Here is a 15,524-nt window from a genome sequence, read left to right as displayed (position 1 = left end):
TTTCTGGGGTTTCTTATGCAAGGCTCTACACATTTCTATACAATACTGTAATATGTAAATTTTTGAGGAATTCTATATAGATTCTCAATTAAGGTAGGCAGAGCTGTAGGTAAGTTCACTTCCTGACCTAGTCTACTCCTGTCACTACTAAACCTTGCCTAGTCCAACCACTTCCATACTTGGCCTGATCCAGCCACCACCGCACATCATAGTTGGTGTTGATTCATACAGTACTGTACTGTATTATTGGATGATGAAAAACATGCAGTGAAACTATTTATGAAGGAGCAGTTAATATCTCTATTGAGCTGGAGGCACTTTCCTGTTTATAGAACTGAAGCCAGTTTAGCTAGATGGAAACATCTGCCATTGTTATTAAGGATTACAAAGAACTGTATTTATGTGATACTGTACTGTACAAGAAATGTGGCTAAAAATGTCATCTTCACAATCTTTGGAAGACATAATAAGATTTTACACTGGCAGGATGCATGGGTGATACCCGTGTAATTTTTACATTCTCCATTGTACAGCATACTGTACTGTATTGAACTGTTCTGTATAGTGAAATGATTAAATAATATTCCCTGCACTTGTCATCTTTTTGTGGAGCCAACAGCAAAGCAGTGAGGCACCATCAATAATAATTGATGATATCAGATTGTATTACATGTCAAGTGCTGTCTGAAGGCCCATCCAAAACATATACCAATATATAGTACAGTACTATTGTACTATAGCTTGTGCAGTCACTCTGTACACTTATAAATGACTAAATTATTGGTTCTAAATGAATTACTCATGAATCGCATTAAAGGATTGCATAAAATGCATTTCATTGTAAATGTTAAAGCCATTTTGAGAGACTAGGCATTGATAAGGAAAATTAGAGATATAGTACATATACAGTACAGTATCATGTAAAAGTACTGTAGATATTTCCCCTTTTAAAATAGCATTACCATAATATGGACAATATTCTGTAATGAGATAGAAACATAATACAGTACAGTACAAAGTTTACAGGACAGAAGTACAGTATGTAAGACATGTTGAGGTTATCCAAAGCCCCCTCTGAATCAGTGCTGTATACTGTAAAAAGAAAGATTACAGTTACAGTATTGAGTATGTAAACACAGCATTTTAAGATAGTTGTATCTAAAATAAAATTGTTGAGATAAAGTAAACATCCAACACTCAGTTAATGACAAAATCCAAACATCTCCTACAGGCAAAAAATGATGGAAAGGCACCTTCTGCAAGAGGAGCCACAAGAGCCAAGATGAACCTCACTGTCAACCCGAGGTTACTCAAGTGTGAACACTGTTCTTACTTCACTGCCAAGAAACATGAATTAATCACACACATGCAAACTCACACAGAGGATGAATCGTTTTCTTGCCATCACTGTCATTCTCAGTTTTCTGATAAGTATGCCCTGCACAGGCATTTGAACCTTTATTGTGAGAAGAATGGAGAGATAAGTGCATTGATATTTACTTGTAATTACTGTCCTTTCACAACTCACAAACAGTCTGAACTTATTAAGCATATTAATAGCCACAGCTCACAGGAACTGAGTATAGTTATACATTATTGCAACTTCTGTTCATATTCAACATTCAAAAAGTCCTATTTTCTTACACACATTAATACCCACACATCAGAAAGACCATATTCATGTCCATATTGTGCGTGTCGATTTGTCCAAAAAAGCACCCTGTCTGGTCACCTTCTTATCCATAAAGGAAAAAAATCACATACATGCCCAAAATGCCATCGGAAGAAAGATGATTAACCTCTCTCAGTCTTGTGCGCTAGGGGCGTTTTCAAATATTGGTGCTGCTACTCTCATGGTTATTCTTATAATAAAAATAATTGTACAGTATTAAAAAAAAAAATTCCACTATGGGTGGTATGAAATTTGGACATAGTACAGGTTGTAATGTATTGTACCTCTGGCACCCTCTGTGTTTCTGTGGAAAATTTAGCATAGGATCAAGTTCTATAACCATTTTATGTACTGTACTGTACTTCTATAAATAGATAATACCTGGTGTGAAATATAAATGTTCCATAGTTATTTCTGGCTGTCAGGATTTCAGCTTACCACCTACTTTATATATACTGTATATATTTTTTTTTAATTTGCATGGAATTACACTATGCATCAGACATAAATTCTAACAACAACAACAAGCTATCTCAAGACCTGAACTAAGCATTCAGTAAATAGAAATTTTCAAACTTTTCATTTTGAAGATGATAATTGACTCAGAATGAAATGGTGAGTAAAGAATACAGATAAAGTCTGTTTTTCGGCTACCTTTTATTTTCTAAAATCCAGTACAATACAGCCTAACCATTTACCTTAGTGTTTTTCATTTTTTACACCATAAAAAGACTGAGATTCTCTCACTTTTCTTATGTGTAATTCATTTTGAAAAATGGTGTTTAATGTAATCAAAATGTTAGTCGATTGAAACGTAATGGTGAATTTCAACTTATACCTTCCAAAACATGCATTTATTTATTTATTTATTTATTTGTGAATTTTTAATTTATTTATTTTTTCATACTTTTAATTTGCTCATGTATTTCCTTGTATGATTTTGCATATACTGTACTGTACAGTTTAGACAGTGTTACAATACCATAAACGTCTGTGTGCAGTATGAAAAATTGCTTTGGTGAAAAAAGAAAAGAAAATTGCTGGCCGGCCATTATCCCTATTTCAGGTCAACCATGAAGGGGGTTTTGGGTTGTGGTAACTCGGACCATGAGAGTGTTAAAGAAATTGATAAAATGACAAATGAGTTGTGGGGCTTGAGAGGGATGTACCATAGTTGTGTGGAACAGATCCTGGTTATACCAATGACAGACAAAGTAATTAGGGAGAAGCAATAGTGTACAAGTCATGTGATAGTTAGTGCTAACGAATATATTTTGGCAGGCATTAAAAATTTATGGTGGGAGATAAGAGACCTCATGCAGACACTGGGGATTATGTAGTTGGGTTTCGGTCATGACAAGATGAATCGGGGGGATGCAAAAGTTATTGATTTGAGGTTGTCTAATGCCAGTGTAGTTTTTTAACTCACAAGTCAGAGTCATGGTGTAGTATGAAGACACTGTATAGAGCACTGATATACACCCACCAAAAGGGGGAGGGGGGCTTGGCAGTCATCTCTCCCATCCATGAACCCTGTGAATCCGAGACATCACACAGTGCACCATTTATGGGGCCAACAGTGTGTGATGTTTCAGAATCACTGGTTCATTAGTCTCTGGGTTCATGAATGGGACGCAGGGCTGACTTTTTTTTTTTTTTTTTTGGTGGGTGTACATGTACTGTACTGTACCTCTGTTTATTTATTTATTTATTTATTTGACAAAGAAACAGTTAATGATTTTACCTACCAGTAAGGGTGTTCATATTACTACTTATCACTTGGAATATTTAGTCATAAAGGAACATCAATACTAAGATTTGTGATTTTTTTTTTTCTCTCGAAGTACTGTATCTTGCTATGATGTACAGCCTGTGTCCGCTTAACATACACGATACATTCCAGAAAACCTGTACTGTATGTTAATAAAATTTTTGTTAAGCAGGTACTGTATTAATTTTTCATACAAACCCATTTTGTAAACTTAGATTTCAGGACATTACCCTTTCCTCTTTTAATTTACCCTGAATTGCTTCAAATATTGACAGAATGATGAGATATGAGTGAATAAACTTGGTACAGTGAACAGGTGTATGATAGGAAAGTTGTCATTTCTGCAACTGGATGGTACAGGGGGCCTCCCAAGTTCGCGGATTTTTACTTCACTGTTCTCAGTTATTCGTGGATGACACCCTGGATGTACCAAAAAATGTCTGTGGGTAGTTTTAAAGTTGCCGGGACAGGGAGCCATTCGTTCTAGAGACACTAATTTCTTTTATCTGTATTGTAAATATGTGTGTGTGTGTAGACACACATACAAATAAATAATAATTGGAAAATCCTCTCACAAATAATAAAAAACAAATTTATTAAAAATGTAACAGTCTACCTTCAAGTCCGTGCTTTATTACTTTATTAATAGAGCAAGGACTTGAGGGTAGACTGTCACATTTTTAATAATTGTTTTTATCTGATTATTTGTGAGAGAATTTTCCCATTATTATTTATTTGTATGTGTTATGTGTGTGTCTACAGAAACACACATACACATATATACAATACAGGTCAAAGAAATAAGTGTCCTAAGGGCAAACACATAAGGGAATACACTATAAATTTCTTTGTGTACAAGTAAAAATGTACCCCCTCCCCTCCTGGTCCACAAAAGTTATTCGCGGATTTGGCGATTTGCGGCCATTTTAAGGTTCTAACCCCCATGAATTTGGGGGCCTCCTGTACCTGCAATTCACCTTAATTTCATATCATTTTCTATCTAGGTTTTGCATTGCCACATACAGTATACTGGATTTACGCGGTTTTTGTTTACACGTTTGGTCATTTACGCGGCTCCTTGCCAGAATGAAATGTTTTAATTACAAGGTAAATTTCATCATTTACGCGGGTGAAGTATAATTTGTTTATTTACTGAAGATATTTGTTTTAGCTCATAAAATTCATACAAATTACCCGACCAGAATATAATTTACATTGCTGGAATTCTTATAAGATTGTGATTATTTTAAATATAAACATCATAAAATTTGCATTAGACATACAAATTTTGGATCTAATTTAAGAATTGTATTAGAAAGATAAAAATTTTTATCTTTTGTGCAAAATATATGACATTTATATTCAAAATATTCCATGTCCTGCAAGGAATCCAGCAATGTCAATTATATTATCTTAACTTTAGTCTGAGGTATTATTTATTACTAAAAATGCAAGGATACTGTTTTTCCCCAAACATTTCTCAGAGAGGGAGGAGCCAGCGAGCGTGGGAAGGGGGGGGGGGGAGTTGAGTCCATTATTTGAATGGACATTAACCGGCGACTGTATTTCTCTTAAATATTAATTGTGTGTGCATACCATCATAAAATTAAGATGTGATTTTTACTACAACATACGTATTGTGTCTGAAAAAGTGTAGTTTGGGGGTTGGCCCAGTCTCTATTTCAGTTAATCCCATATGTTCTGTTATTTCGTTTACGCGTTTCTCGTTTTACGCGGACCTCCACGGGTTCAATTGACCACATAAATCCCCAGACTATACTGTATTCTGAAATTTTTGTTTTTAACCTTGTTCACATTACAAAAGAGCACAATATTTATTCTTGGTAAAACATGAATAATGAACAAGCATAACACAGGCATTGAAAGAAACAAGTTGTAGTCACCACTGCCCCACTATGTAAATCAACAACACAAGTAATTTTACCTCCTAAATGATTCCTGCCAGCTCTAAGGACACTGTATTCTGATAATTCCTAAGTTTCTTAGACTTGTTGACTACCTACACCACCCTTTATATGTTAAATATTTTTGTTATTTACATTTCACCGTGTTATTTATTGTTGAGTGGGCCAAGCCAAGCTCATGGCTTCTTACCTCTTACCTCGCACTATTAATCTAGTTTTATCATTAAAAGTGATGTGTGCTGTAGGGTATAACAAAATATTTTGTCTCTATACAAAATTCACTGCTAACACAACCAGCTGGGATCACACCCCAAACTATGCTCTACTGCCAAAACAAGACACAAAGCAAAGCAAAAAGCATTTGCCAGTGCAAAGGAGTAGGCAAGTTCAGCATGTGTACAATGTACTCATCTGCAGATGTACAGTATGTAGTATGTAAGATTGGACTGTACTGAATAATCCTACTCAGGAAATTATGCCAACAGTGAGGTTGTATGTGGATCACATTACACACACACCAGCAGAAATGACAGCTCTCTTGTTAAAATATTAACCTGAAAGTTGGCAATAAAAAGAAAAAAATATATAATGTATGTATGCAGTATGCACAGTACAGTACAGGGTACTTAATGAAACAAAGTTGTAATCCTGTCTGTACAGTACTTACAGTTTAGATAAATACTATGAAGTCTTGTATGTAGTATATACTGTACTGCACACTGTCTTTAAAAATAAGATAGGCGCAAGGGATTTATGGAGTGTCGGTCAAAGCTCAGGTGTCTGTGACCAAAGCGTTCATACTATGTAAATAAAGAATGATGCAATACCTGTACCTCATCTAAGGTTGAACATGGGTTTTTTTCTTTTTTTTTCTTTTTTATTTTGTATACCTGTATAACAAAAATATGGTACAGTACGTACCAGTAATAACAGTCAGTGGGATTATGTTCATCACCTCACGAAAAATCAATTTACTGGTACAAGCGATTTCTTCCAGGAACGTAACCTTCTCATAAATCAGGGCATGTCTGCATGGCACTGCCCATATTTTTTTTATACCTCCCACCCCAATTGTCATGGTTTTTATGTAATGGTCTAAGTGTGGATGTTATATAAGGTTATATTATATTGTGTTTCTTATATTTCTTACCGTAGAGTTCGATACCTTCACACTGGTTACTTACAGGAGATTATGGTGTATCTACGTAGAAATTCACTCCACCACTCGACATTCCATGATTTATACTTGATAAATGATGATTTAATGAGTTCCATTAATTTCCAACATCCATCTTAAGTTATTGGTTATACTTTGTCATAACCAATCAGTCATTACCTTCAGTAATAATAAGATAGGATCACAGATACAGGCAGATAATTGCATTTACATTTATTTGGCAAGTTTCCATACAATAATTTACAATTTGCATGGATATATGAGTCACTCACATTCACGCTGTAATAAAATTAATCTTCTAAAAGAGGGAATTTTCAACTTGGGGACACATGTGATTACTCTACTATGGGTATGACTTAACAGAGCCTTAATTCTTCAAGTGATACATTTACTGCTAGCCTGGATTGCTCTTGTTGCAACCAGGCTTCTGCACAAGAACTTCTTTCCACGGGGAATAACAACAAAAAGGTACTCTTGGGTTACCACACATAGTCTCGTGTCACTGACAGTCACTGTAGACGGTTGGCGCGGCAAGGAGAACTGGTAAGCATGACTTGATTAACCACTTAGGTTCAGTAGGCCAACCTGGATTGCTTTTGTCGCAACCAAGCTTCCACACGTGATATTTCCACGGGGATAACAACCTAGGTTAGCACACTTAGTCCTGTGTCACTGATGGTCCACAGGACGGGGTGGCGGTGTGTGGTGTCCCGTTCCCTTTAGGAGGGAGAGGGTGGGGACGACGTCTTAACTAACCCATGGCCTAGGGAATACTACTCAAAATGTGGTTTTGGGGCCTGAGGCGATGAACAGTACAATACCGTCTCAATGGCCGCCTCTATAGACTGGCTAACATACCACTAATGGAAAAAATATGTCGTAGTCATGGCTCACCGGGTGCCTTGTCTCTAGTTAAACAAACTTGGAGTTGGCTGCGTGGGTAAGCCTAACGCAACCCATCATGACCACCTCCACTAATGGATCTTGGGGGGGGGGGGGTAGAAATATTGTACTGAATTACACTGTTCTTCCATCCAAGCTGCCTCTCACACCTCTATTAGTTTATGTAAAAAAAAAATCAGCACTTTATTTTTCAGGTAATTTTCTTACGACTTGGCAGAATTATTGCTCATAGAAATTGTACTACTCTGTACACAGACATTAATATGAAGTAACAAAACATTGTGAACTTTCTCATGCTGCAACGTTTATATTCAAAAAGTTTTGTTCTAGTTCTTTGATAACATCTTTGTCGGTCACCATTAAAATTTAGTGTATAAGTCACCCATCAGTTATGAATATCTTAATCAATTGTTAAGACTAAATTAGCATACTGTATTCATCACTAACTAATTAGGGGGAGATATGTGTATGGTATAGTATAGTACGTATGTACTATGTATTTACGAAGGATTTAATTTGTGTTAGTTTATAAGTCTGAACCTCTTGTTCTCATAAACCAAAGAACATTTTTTATATACAAATGCAGGTATCTTTGTTGTCAGTTTTCTTAATCACACATACTATATGCACCAGAAATATGTACATCACCGAGCATTCATATACTGTACAGCTCCTCCCCGACTTACGACCTACTCGACATACGACCGCCTCAGACGTACCAAAATGTTGTCAAATTACGTATTTTCGAGTTCCAACGTTAGTGATTGCGCTGTGTACTGACAAAATTTTCGTTTGTAATCCACCTTCAAATGGCTGGCAAGCTTAAAAGTCAGAGTTTTGTGGTGCTGAGAAGAAAAGTAGACACCCATTTTAGGTTTTCTGTGTATTATTTAAGCATTTTCGACTTACGACCTGGATTTGGGTCCCTAACCCTGTCGTAAGTGGGGAGGAGCTGTATTCTAATAAGATATTTATTCTTAGTTAGATTTAGGATTAATTTTGGTTATAAGGAAATGAACGTCCACTAAATTTTTTTATTAAACATATAAATACAGTACTACAGCTGATTTTTAGTTTGAGGAGGCTGTCTCTGTGTGTGTTATGGATAATAATTTGGCCAAAAGTGGTTGTGATTAGTGTGCAGAAAGTTAAGAAATATAACACCGTCTATGAATATAAAAGAAAACTTGAATAACTGGCATTTTTTGCAAAAATTTAAATTTTTTTGTGTAATTCAACATAGAATAGTTTCAATTTATACTTTTTGACCCTAAATAAGAAGCCGTCTCCGACAGGGAGGACCAGAGAGTGCCAATGAGGGGCCTGGCAGGGGAGGAGCTACTGCAGCCATGAAGATGGTCATTCCCAACATTTCCAACGTCAAGCTACACCAGTGTCCTTACTGTTCTTATTCCACTCCTCGGAAAAACCACTTAATTGAGCATATTCGTACTCATACTGGCGAGAAACCATTTGCGTGTCCATATTGTCCATCCCGGTTTGTTCAGAAAGGCACGTTGAACAGTCACATTCGAACCCACACTGGTGAGAGACCATATGCCTGTCCCATATGTCCTCAAACTTTTGCCCAAAGGACTAACCTTAGAACTCACTTGTGTACCCACTTGGGGAAGATACCTCCTTCTGTTAGTCACTATTGAAAACTTGGATACTTGCTATCAGGGGGAATGAATTATGATTATAGCAAATAATATATGAATTAACTTATCAAACTGTGATTGAATCCTCGTGTCACAAAATTTTACATATGCCAAAATTATTCATATTTACGTGAATCTAGTTAATCAAATGAACAAACTGAGGTTTGAGTTCCTTGACATTTTTGTCACTATTCACGAATTTATTTTAAAACTATCAACAAATACCCTGTATTTGTGTACAGGGTGTCTCATGTATATCTGACACATTTACAGACATTTATGTACAGAAAAAGAAAGAAAATGAGAATTTTGTCATATAATTGGGGAGGAGGGAATAACAACAGAAATAATAATGGACTTGGATGGACGAATGAAACTAAAACTGGGGCCTCAGAGAGATAGAAAACCTTAGAGGATTGGTAAAAACAGCCTGAGAACATTTAGAGTGGAGGACTGTGGTCGCCAACCTCAGATATGAGGACGGTACTCTGGTTGATTGATGGATGTAATACAACAAAGTTTGTTAAAGAAAACCATGACTTTATTAAATCACCTGCATGGTGAAGTATAAACATGGCAGTTATGTTTTACTCTTCAGTACTCTAAACACATTTCAGGTCTACTTCTTATAAATTGAGTTTTTTAAATGTCCATTACAACTGATGCTCTCCCTGCAGTGATCCAGAACACTGTTTATCACTGTGTATCATGTTGGATAGCAGCGATAGCTTCAGTGGTTATGATTTTTAGGTCATCTCTAGTTTTAGGATGTGTTTTGTACACCTGTCTCCTCAAGAATCTTCACAGAAAGAAATTTGGTGGGGACAAACCTGGGGATCAAGACTGCCACAAAACATTACTGAACTGGGATATTATCCTCTTCCCAAATTGTTGTCTTAGATATTTCAAAACTATTTTGCTAATATGGCATGTTGCCCCCCCCCCCCTCTCTCTTGAAACCATATGTTTTCAAGCACTAAGTTTTTACATTGCAATTCTGGAAAGTTCTGCAACATGACACATACGGTAGTGATAAACAGTGTTCTGGACCACTGCAGGGAGAGCACCAGTTGTAATGGACAACATTTAAAAAAATTAATTTATAAGAAGTACCCGTAGACCTGAAATGTGTTTAGAGTACTGAAGAGTAAAACATAACTGCCATGTTTATACTTCACCATGCAGGTGATTTAATAAAGTCATGGTTTTCTTTAACAAACTTTGTTGTATTACACAAATAAATGTGTCAGATATACATGAGACACCCTGTATTAAGCCCCAGTGTATAGATAGATGCTGTCTCATAATGAAATATCAAGTGCAGTAGGTGTGTGTAGAATATTAGGAAATGGTTTAACATGTAAGATACACCTTAGCATTTCTCTTATTTGCTGTCGTAATGTGCACAACATCAAATCACTTTTCTTTCCTCAGGTGTTTTAGTTTTGGACATTTAGACAGTGTCGTTTACTGTACAGTACAGTACATTATACAGTACAGTATATTTTTTCTATTTATCTTTTCTACTCTCTTGTGCTGAGGGACTTAAACAAGTAATACCCGGTACAGTAGCTTTGTAGAGTCATAGAGAAAAATTATGCTTATGTTAAGTCTAAAGTGTTTTTTAGTGTGTGTGTGTGTTTGTATACTGTATATATGTGTTTGTGTGTGGGAATGTGAATTGTTTTTGCATGTAAATGTTTACACATGCTATTACGTACAGTAAATTGTAAAAGCACAACTTGCATATACATAATGTGCAGTCCATATACAGTACAGTACAGTATACAGTAATACTTAAATGTATCAGTATTCACACACCACTTATTCCGGCTGTACATATTACTAGTGCATAGCACCAGAAGTTCTTACCAAAAATGGTAAGAAGTTATTGAGACTCTAATCATTTTATATGTTAAAAGGAATTCTGAAGTTGGAATTTTATTTTATTTTTAGGAATCGCTGTTAGGTAAATACCTGGTACTTATCATTTTTTTATTAATAAAGATAACTTTTTTAAATGTGTTTACATTTGAAATACAGTACCTCTATAAGATGCAGTGGTGCCATAGTGGATATCAAATGCAAGTATTAAAACCAGTCCATATTAATTTTTCTGTGGATTTGAATTAACTGTTTTGACTAAGAGACAAATGCCAGAATAAGAGTCTACTGTATCACATATATCATACTGTACCTAGAGCTGTGTTGGTGCACGTTTCAAGATTATCTCAAACAGAGTACGGTCCACTACAGTACTGCATGTTTATTTTATTTTTATTTTTTTTTATTCAAAATTTTTTGTCTCTGTTCTTGTCTTTACAGGGGTATTTTAGAAGGATATCTTGCACTATAATCCCATTTGTAAAAAGTGTTGAATATTATGGGTAAGGATCCACCCCTCAAAAAAGTGGGGGTCATGTACAGTACAGTACTGTACATAATTTATATTATTCTGTACAGTAATAAACAGACTTTTCTGTAAAGCAAGTGTTCCCTGTAATGCAGCACTGCCATTTGGAGCAGTGATCATTATAGTGATGCCGTACACCCAAAATTTTGCTTATTGAATCATTAGCAGTACTATATCAAACGGAGGTACTACCGCCTGGGAAGATATTGGAAGCATAATGTGTTGTCTAATGGTAGACACTGCTGCCATATGGCATCACGAAAATTGTGACCAAGTCCCAATGTTGCTGATCTGACTTCTGCCTCATTTACACACTGTCGCAAGGTCTCAGTTGTTTCTCACCCTTGATTTTTTTCAATATTGTATTTATTTATGGTTATTATTCTTATTATTATTATATTTCATTTTTATTTGTTATAATTTTTATTAATTATTATTATTATTATTTTTATTATTATTATTATTATTATTATTATTATTATTATTATTATTATTATTATTATTATATTTTTGCCCCCCAGGCCCTGATGTGGATCAGTGACCTCTGCACGGGTGGGCTAATCCCCGTAAAAAAAAAAAAATAAATAGATAAATAAATATTAACCTATGCTATATGTGATTCTTGATAAAGTTATAATAAAAATTTAATCACTGTCTTAAGTGTTTTCTCCGCACATAGACATGGGTTCATTTTATTTCTTGGTGTACAGTACAGTGGTCCCTCGGTTAACGAGCGCCTCGGTTAACGAGATTTCGGTTAACGATTTACCTTCCATAAGATTCTTAACTTTGGTTAACGAGCAATCCCTCGATTAACGAGTTTTTTACGAGCCGACTTCAACATGTTTTCGCTTGCATTTGGCGGTCCACTAGCTGTAGTATTAGTCCGCCAATACAGTAATCGGTTTTAGTGCTTAAATTCCTTACTATTTTAGTAAATATCAAGAAGTTTATACTATTCAATAATTTTAAAAGTTTAATATTAACTTTTTTAGTCATTTTAACAATTATTGAACATAATTGAAGGTAAAGAAACTAGTTTCTGGCGTGCCATCCAGCCTGTTAACACACCAGACAGGCGTTAGTCTCTCTCTGTTTTCAGTGGAGGTAACATCTTGCTTGAGACTCTCCAACTAAATGCTTTTTTTCTGTGTTTCCAAGCAAATTATTGGTCATTTTGAAATATATTTTACATATTGACAATATATAATGCAGTGCAGTGTTGATTTAAAGAAAATAATCTTGAATTACACCAAGAGAGCTAAAATTTTATGGGTGAAATGGCGCCATGGGGTGACTTCTCTTCCACCCCAATGCCTTTTCTTCTTCGTTCTCTTCCACCCCCATTCTAATTCCCATCATCATCATCCAGGAGCCTTCTACATACACACCTCAAAGTAAGTGTACTTTTCTACCTTTTTTGTTGAATTTAGGCAATTTTTGGTGAGCTGGAACCAATTACCCAAAAACCCATTGAAACAATGGTTTTGGTTAACGAGTTTTTCAGTTAACGAGCAACCTGCTGGAACGGATTGTGCTCGTTAACCGAGGGACCACTGTATAAGTTGTGGCATATAGATGAATTAGGTATTGTACAGTATCTACTCACAGATAGAAACCAAATTAATGCAGTGTGGTGGTAAAAGTTTCCGCTTTCATTGTTAAAAAATCAGTTGTAGATTGATGCAAATCAGCAAAAAGAACTCTTCATATTTAATCTGAAAATTTTTAAATGTTAATAGTTTCCATCCTCAGTATCATAAGAAAACAGTGTGATATCACTGTAAATACCCAAAGAACTATTAAAGTTAACTTAAAATTTGTGTTCACAAACAAAACTTGTAAACAAGTATTGTACTGTGGTAGTTGTGAAGAACCTGTTTGGTGCCACCTAAGAGCAAGTGTACCACGGCAAAAGTTTGGGGTTCAAAACATAATTTTTAGGTGAAACAAAATACTGTGTGTTACTTATGATTGATAAGATGCATCTGGTCAAGCATTTTGATATATTTCAAATACAGTAATTTCATTTTGATTGTAATGAAAGCTTACCAATACAGGTACAGTATTCAATATTATTACTGTACTGTATTGAAATATGATGTGACTACCGGGTAATTAAAAATACGGTATATATATATTTTGTCATGAGCAGAATTTCATAACTGCTCCAATAATAGTAAAGTTGATTGTGTATCATTCTAGAAAACCACATGAGTGCTTCAATAACAGTAGTGCACTGTAGTCTGAATATATGTTTAGAAAGGAACTAAAGATCTATAAAGTACAGTAGAATACTTTACTTATTGTGAGTGGTTGGTTTGAAACCACTGAAAATCATCATTAAAGTGACATAACTTGAACATGGTTTAAGGGAAACCACTTAAAATTTTAACTGTGTATGTACGTATAGGCATAAAAAAATTAAACAATTTCTGTACTGTAACTCTTTAATATACAGTACTGTTATTCTCCTGAAAAATTTATTTTCTTGTATTGAAAATAAATTCATGTACTGTACTGTATTGCGTGTTGAAATTAATTAAGATGATAAACAAAGTGGTTCTTTTTTATGGGAGAAAGAATTTTGTTACATATAATTTAATTCTTCTTAAGCAAAATATCTTTTCATGTTTTTCAACTCTTAACAGTTTGTGGTTTAAGACAAATTTTGGTAACTGAAAAAAAAAGAAAGAAAATTGGGATTTTTTTCACATTGATATTTGGTTGGTGTTTTAGCATAGAGTAGAAAATTCTCTTTTACCCTTTCTACTCAATGTCGCATATTTTGCGACAGGTAGCGATGGATAGTGGAAACCTGATGGCTAGCATGGGAGGAGCTTCAGGACCTACAGTGGCCTTCACCCCAGGCAGCAGCAAAGTACATCAGTGCCCACACTGTATCTACTCGACTGCTAGAAAACACCATCTGGAGGATCATATACGAACACATACTGGGGAGAAACCTTTTGCATGTCCACATTGTCCTTATCGGTGTTCTAAAAGCATAAATCTTACGACTCATATTCGTATTCACACGGGCAAGAAGCCATATGTCTGCACACAGTGTCCTTTCCGTACTGCTCAGAAAGTTAACCTGACCAGACATTCTTACATACACACCAGGTAGAAGCATGTTGTCGTAGTATCCTCACAACATGATTTTGAAATTTGTTCCATACTGTACTCTAATTTCATTTGACATTCTTATTTTGTCTTCTGTACAAACTTAAAGTTATATCTAATGTCCTGAAGATAAGACATTTGAGATTTTACTGTATTACAACTTGTCTTTTGAAATATAGAATATAAAAATTACTGTCCATATCTGCACAAACATTGATGATCTCAAATTTGACTTTACAGAAGTGACAAAAGACTATCACAATATATTTGGCTCAACATATGATTTACAATAATTATCAAGATAAATTCATATTTAATACAGTACAGTAACACTGTATTTAAGTACAGTACAGTACATATATCCATGAATGTGGATTTCATTCCATACAGAGTAAATCAGATGTAGTTGAGGAGCTGTGAATTATGACAAGATATACATTATCTCAGAGGGGAAACCATCATAGTAGCTTATTATTTAAATCCATTACAGCAATTGATTGCCAATTGTCGTAAAATCTTATTATTAGATACATACACATTACTTTATTTCTCATTATAGTACAGTAGTTCATGTATGTATGAGCCATAAATATAAATAAGACATCACAATCTCTTGGAAGTATTATGTCTTACAGCACAGGTACAGTACTTCTCTAATTAAATACTCAGCATTCAGAATTTTGCTGTACTGCCAGAACGAGTTGTGATTTAAAGTTATTGGAACATATCCAGAGGTTTTGTTGTAATTTGGTGAACATTTTTACCCAAAAAGAAAATGAAACTTATCATTACTGAACTGTACCTACTGGGAAATTATGAATAATTTAGGTCAATTTGTAGTTTCAACCAACCACAGCTCTTGAGTTGAGGAATGTG

At 35.0% G+C, this 15,524-nt stretch overlaps 1 protein-coding gene across 7 annotated transcripts in view; it reads left to right on the top strand.

Moving 5' to 3' along the window:
• The window catches only part of LOC121873841 (zinc finger and BTB domain-containing protein 46-like), a 71,480-nt gene that overhangs the window by 36,314 nt on the left and 19,642 nt on the right, over positions 1–15,524 (top strand). Inside the window, exons 6-7 of one of the 7 annotated variants that reach the window (XM_042377604.1) lie at positions 8,744–8,993; positions 14,320–14,448. The exons of 3 other annotated variants lie outside the window; for them this stretch is intronic. In XM_042377604.1, the coding sequence (XP_042233538.1) occupies positions 8,744–8,993; positions 14,320–14,333 (264 nt within the window). In that variant the 3' untranslated portion in view covers positions 14,334–14,448. Of the gene's footprint in view, positions 1–1,231; positions 3,617–8,743; positions 9,686–14,319; positions 15,520–15,524 lie in introns of those variants that run through there. 3 more of the 7 variants (XM_042377602.1, XM_042377600.1, XM_042377596.1) reach the window with 3 other exon arrangements.

Source organism: Homarus americanus, unplaced genomic scaffold, assembly GCF_018991925.1.
Source record: "Homarus americanus isolate GMGI-L3 unplaced genomic scaffold, GMGI_Hamer_2.0 scaffold25827, whole genome shotgun sequence".
Classification (NCBI taxonomy): Eukaryota; Metazoa; Arthropoda; class Malacostraca; order Decapoda; family Nephropidae; genus Homarus; species Homarus americanus.
Note: the sequence above shows the minus strand (reverse complement) of the source record. Positions and strands in the feature narration are given on the sequence as shown.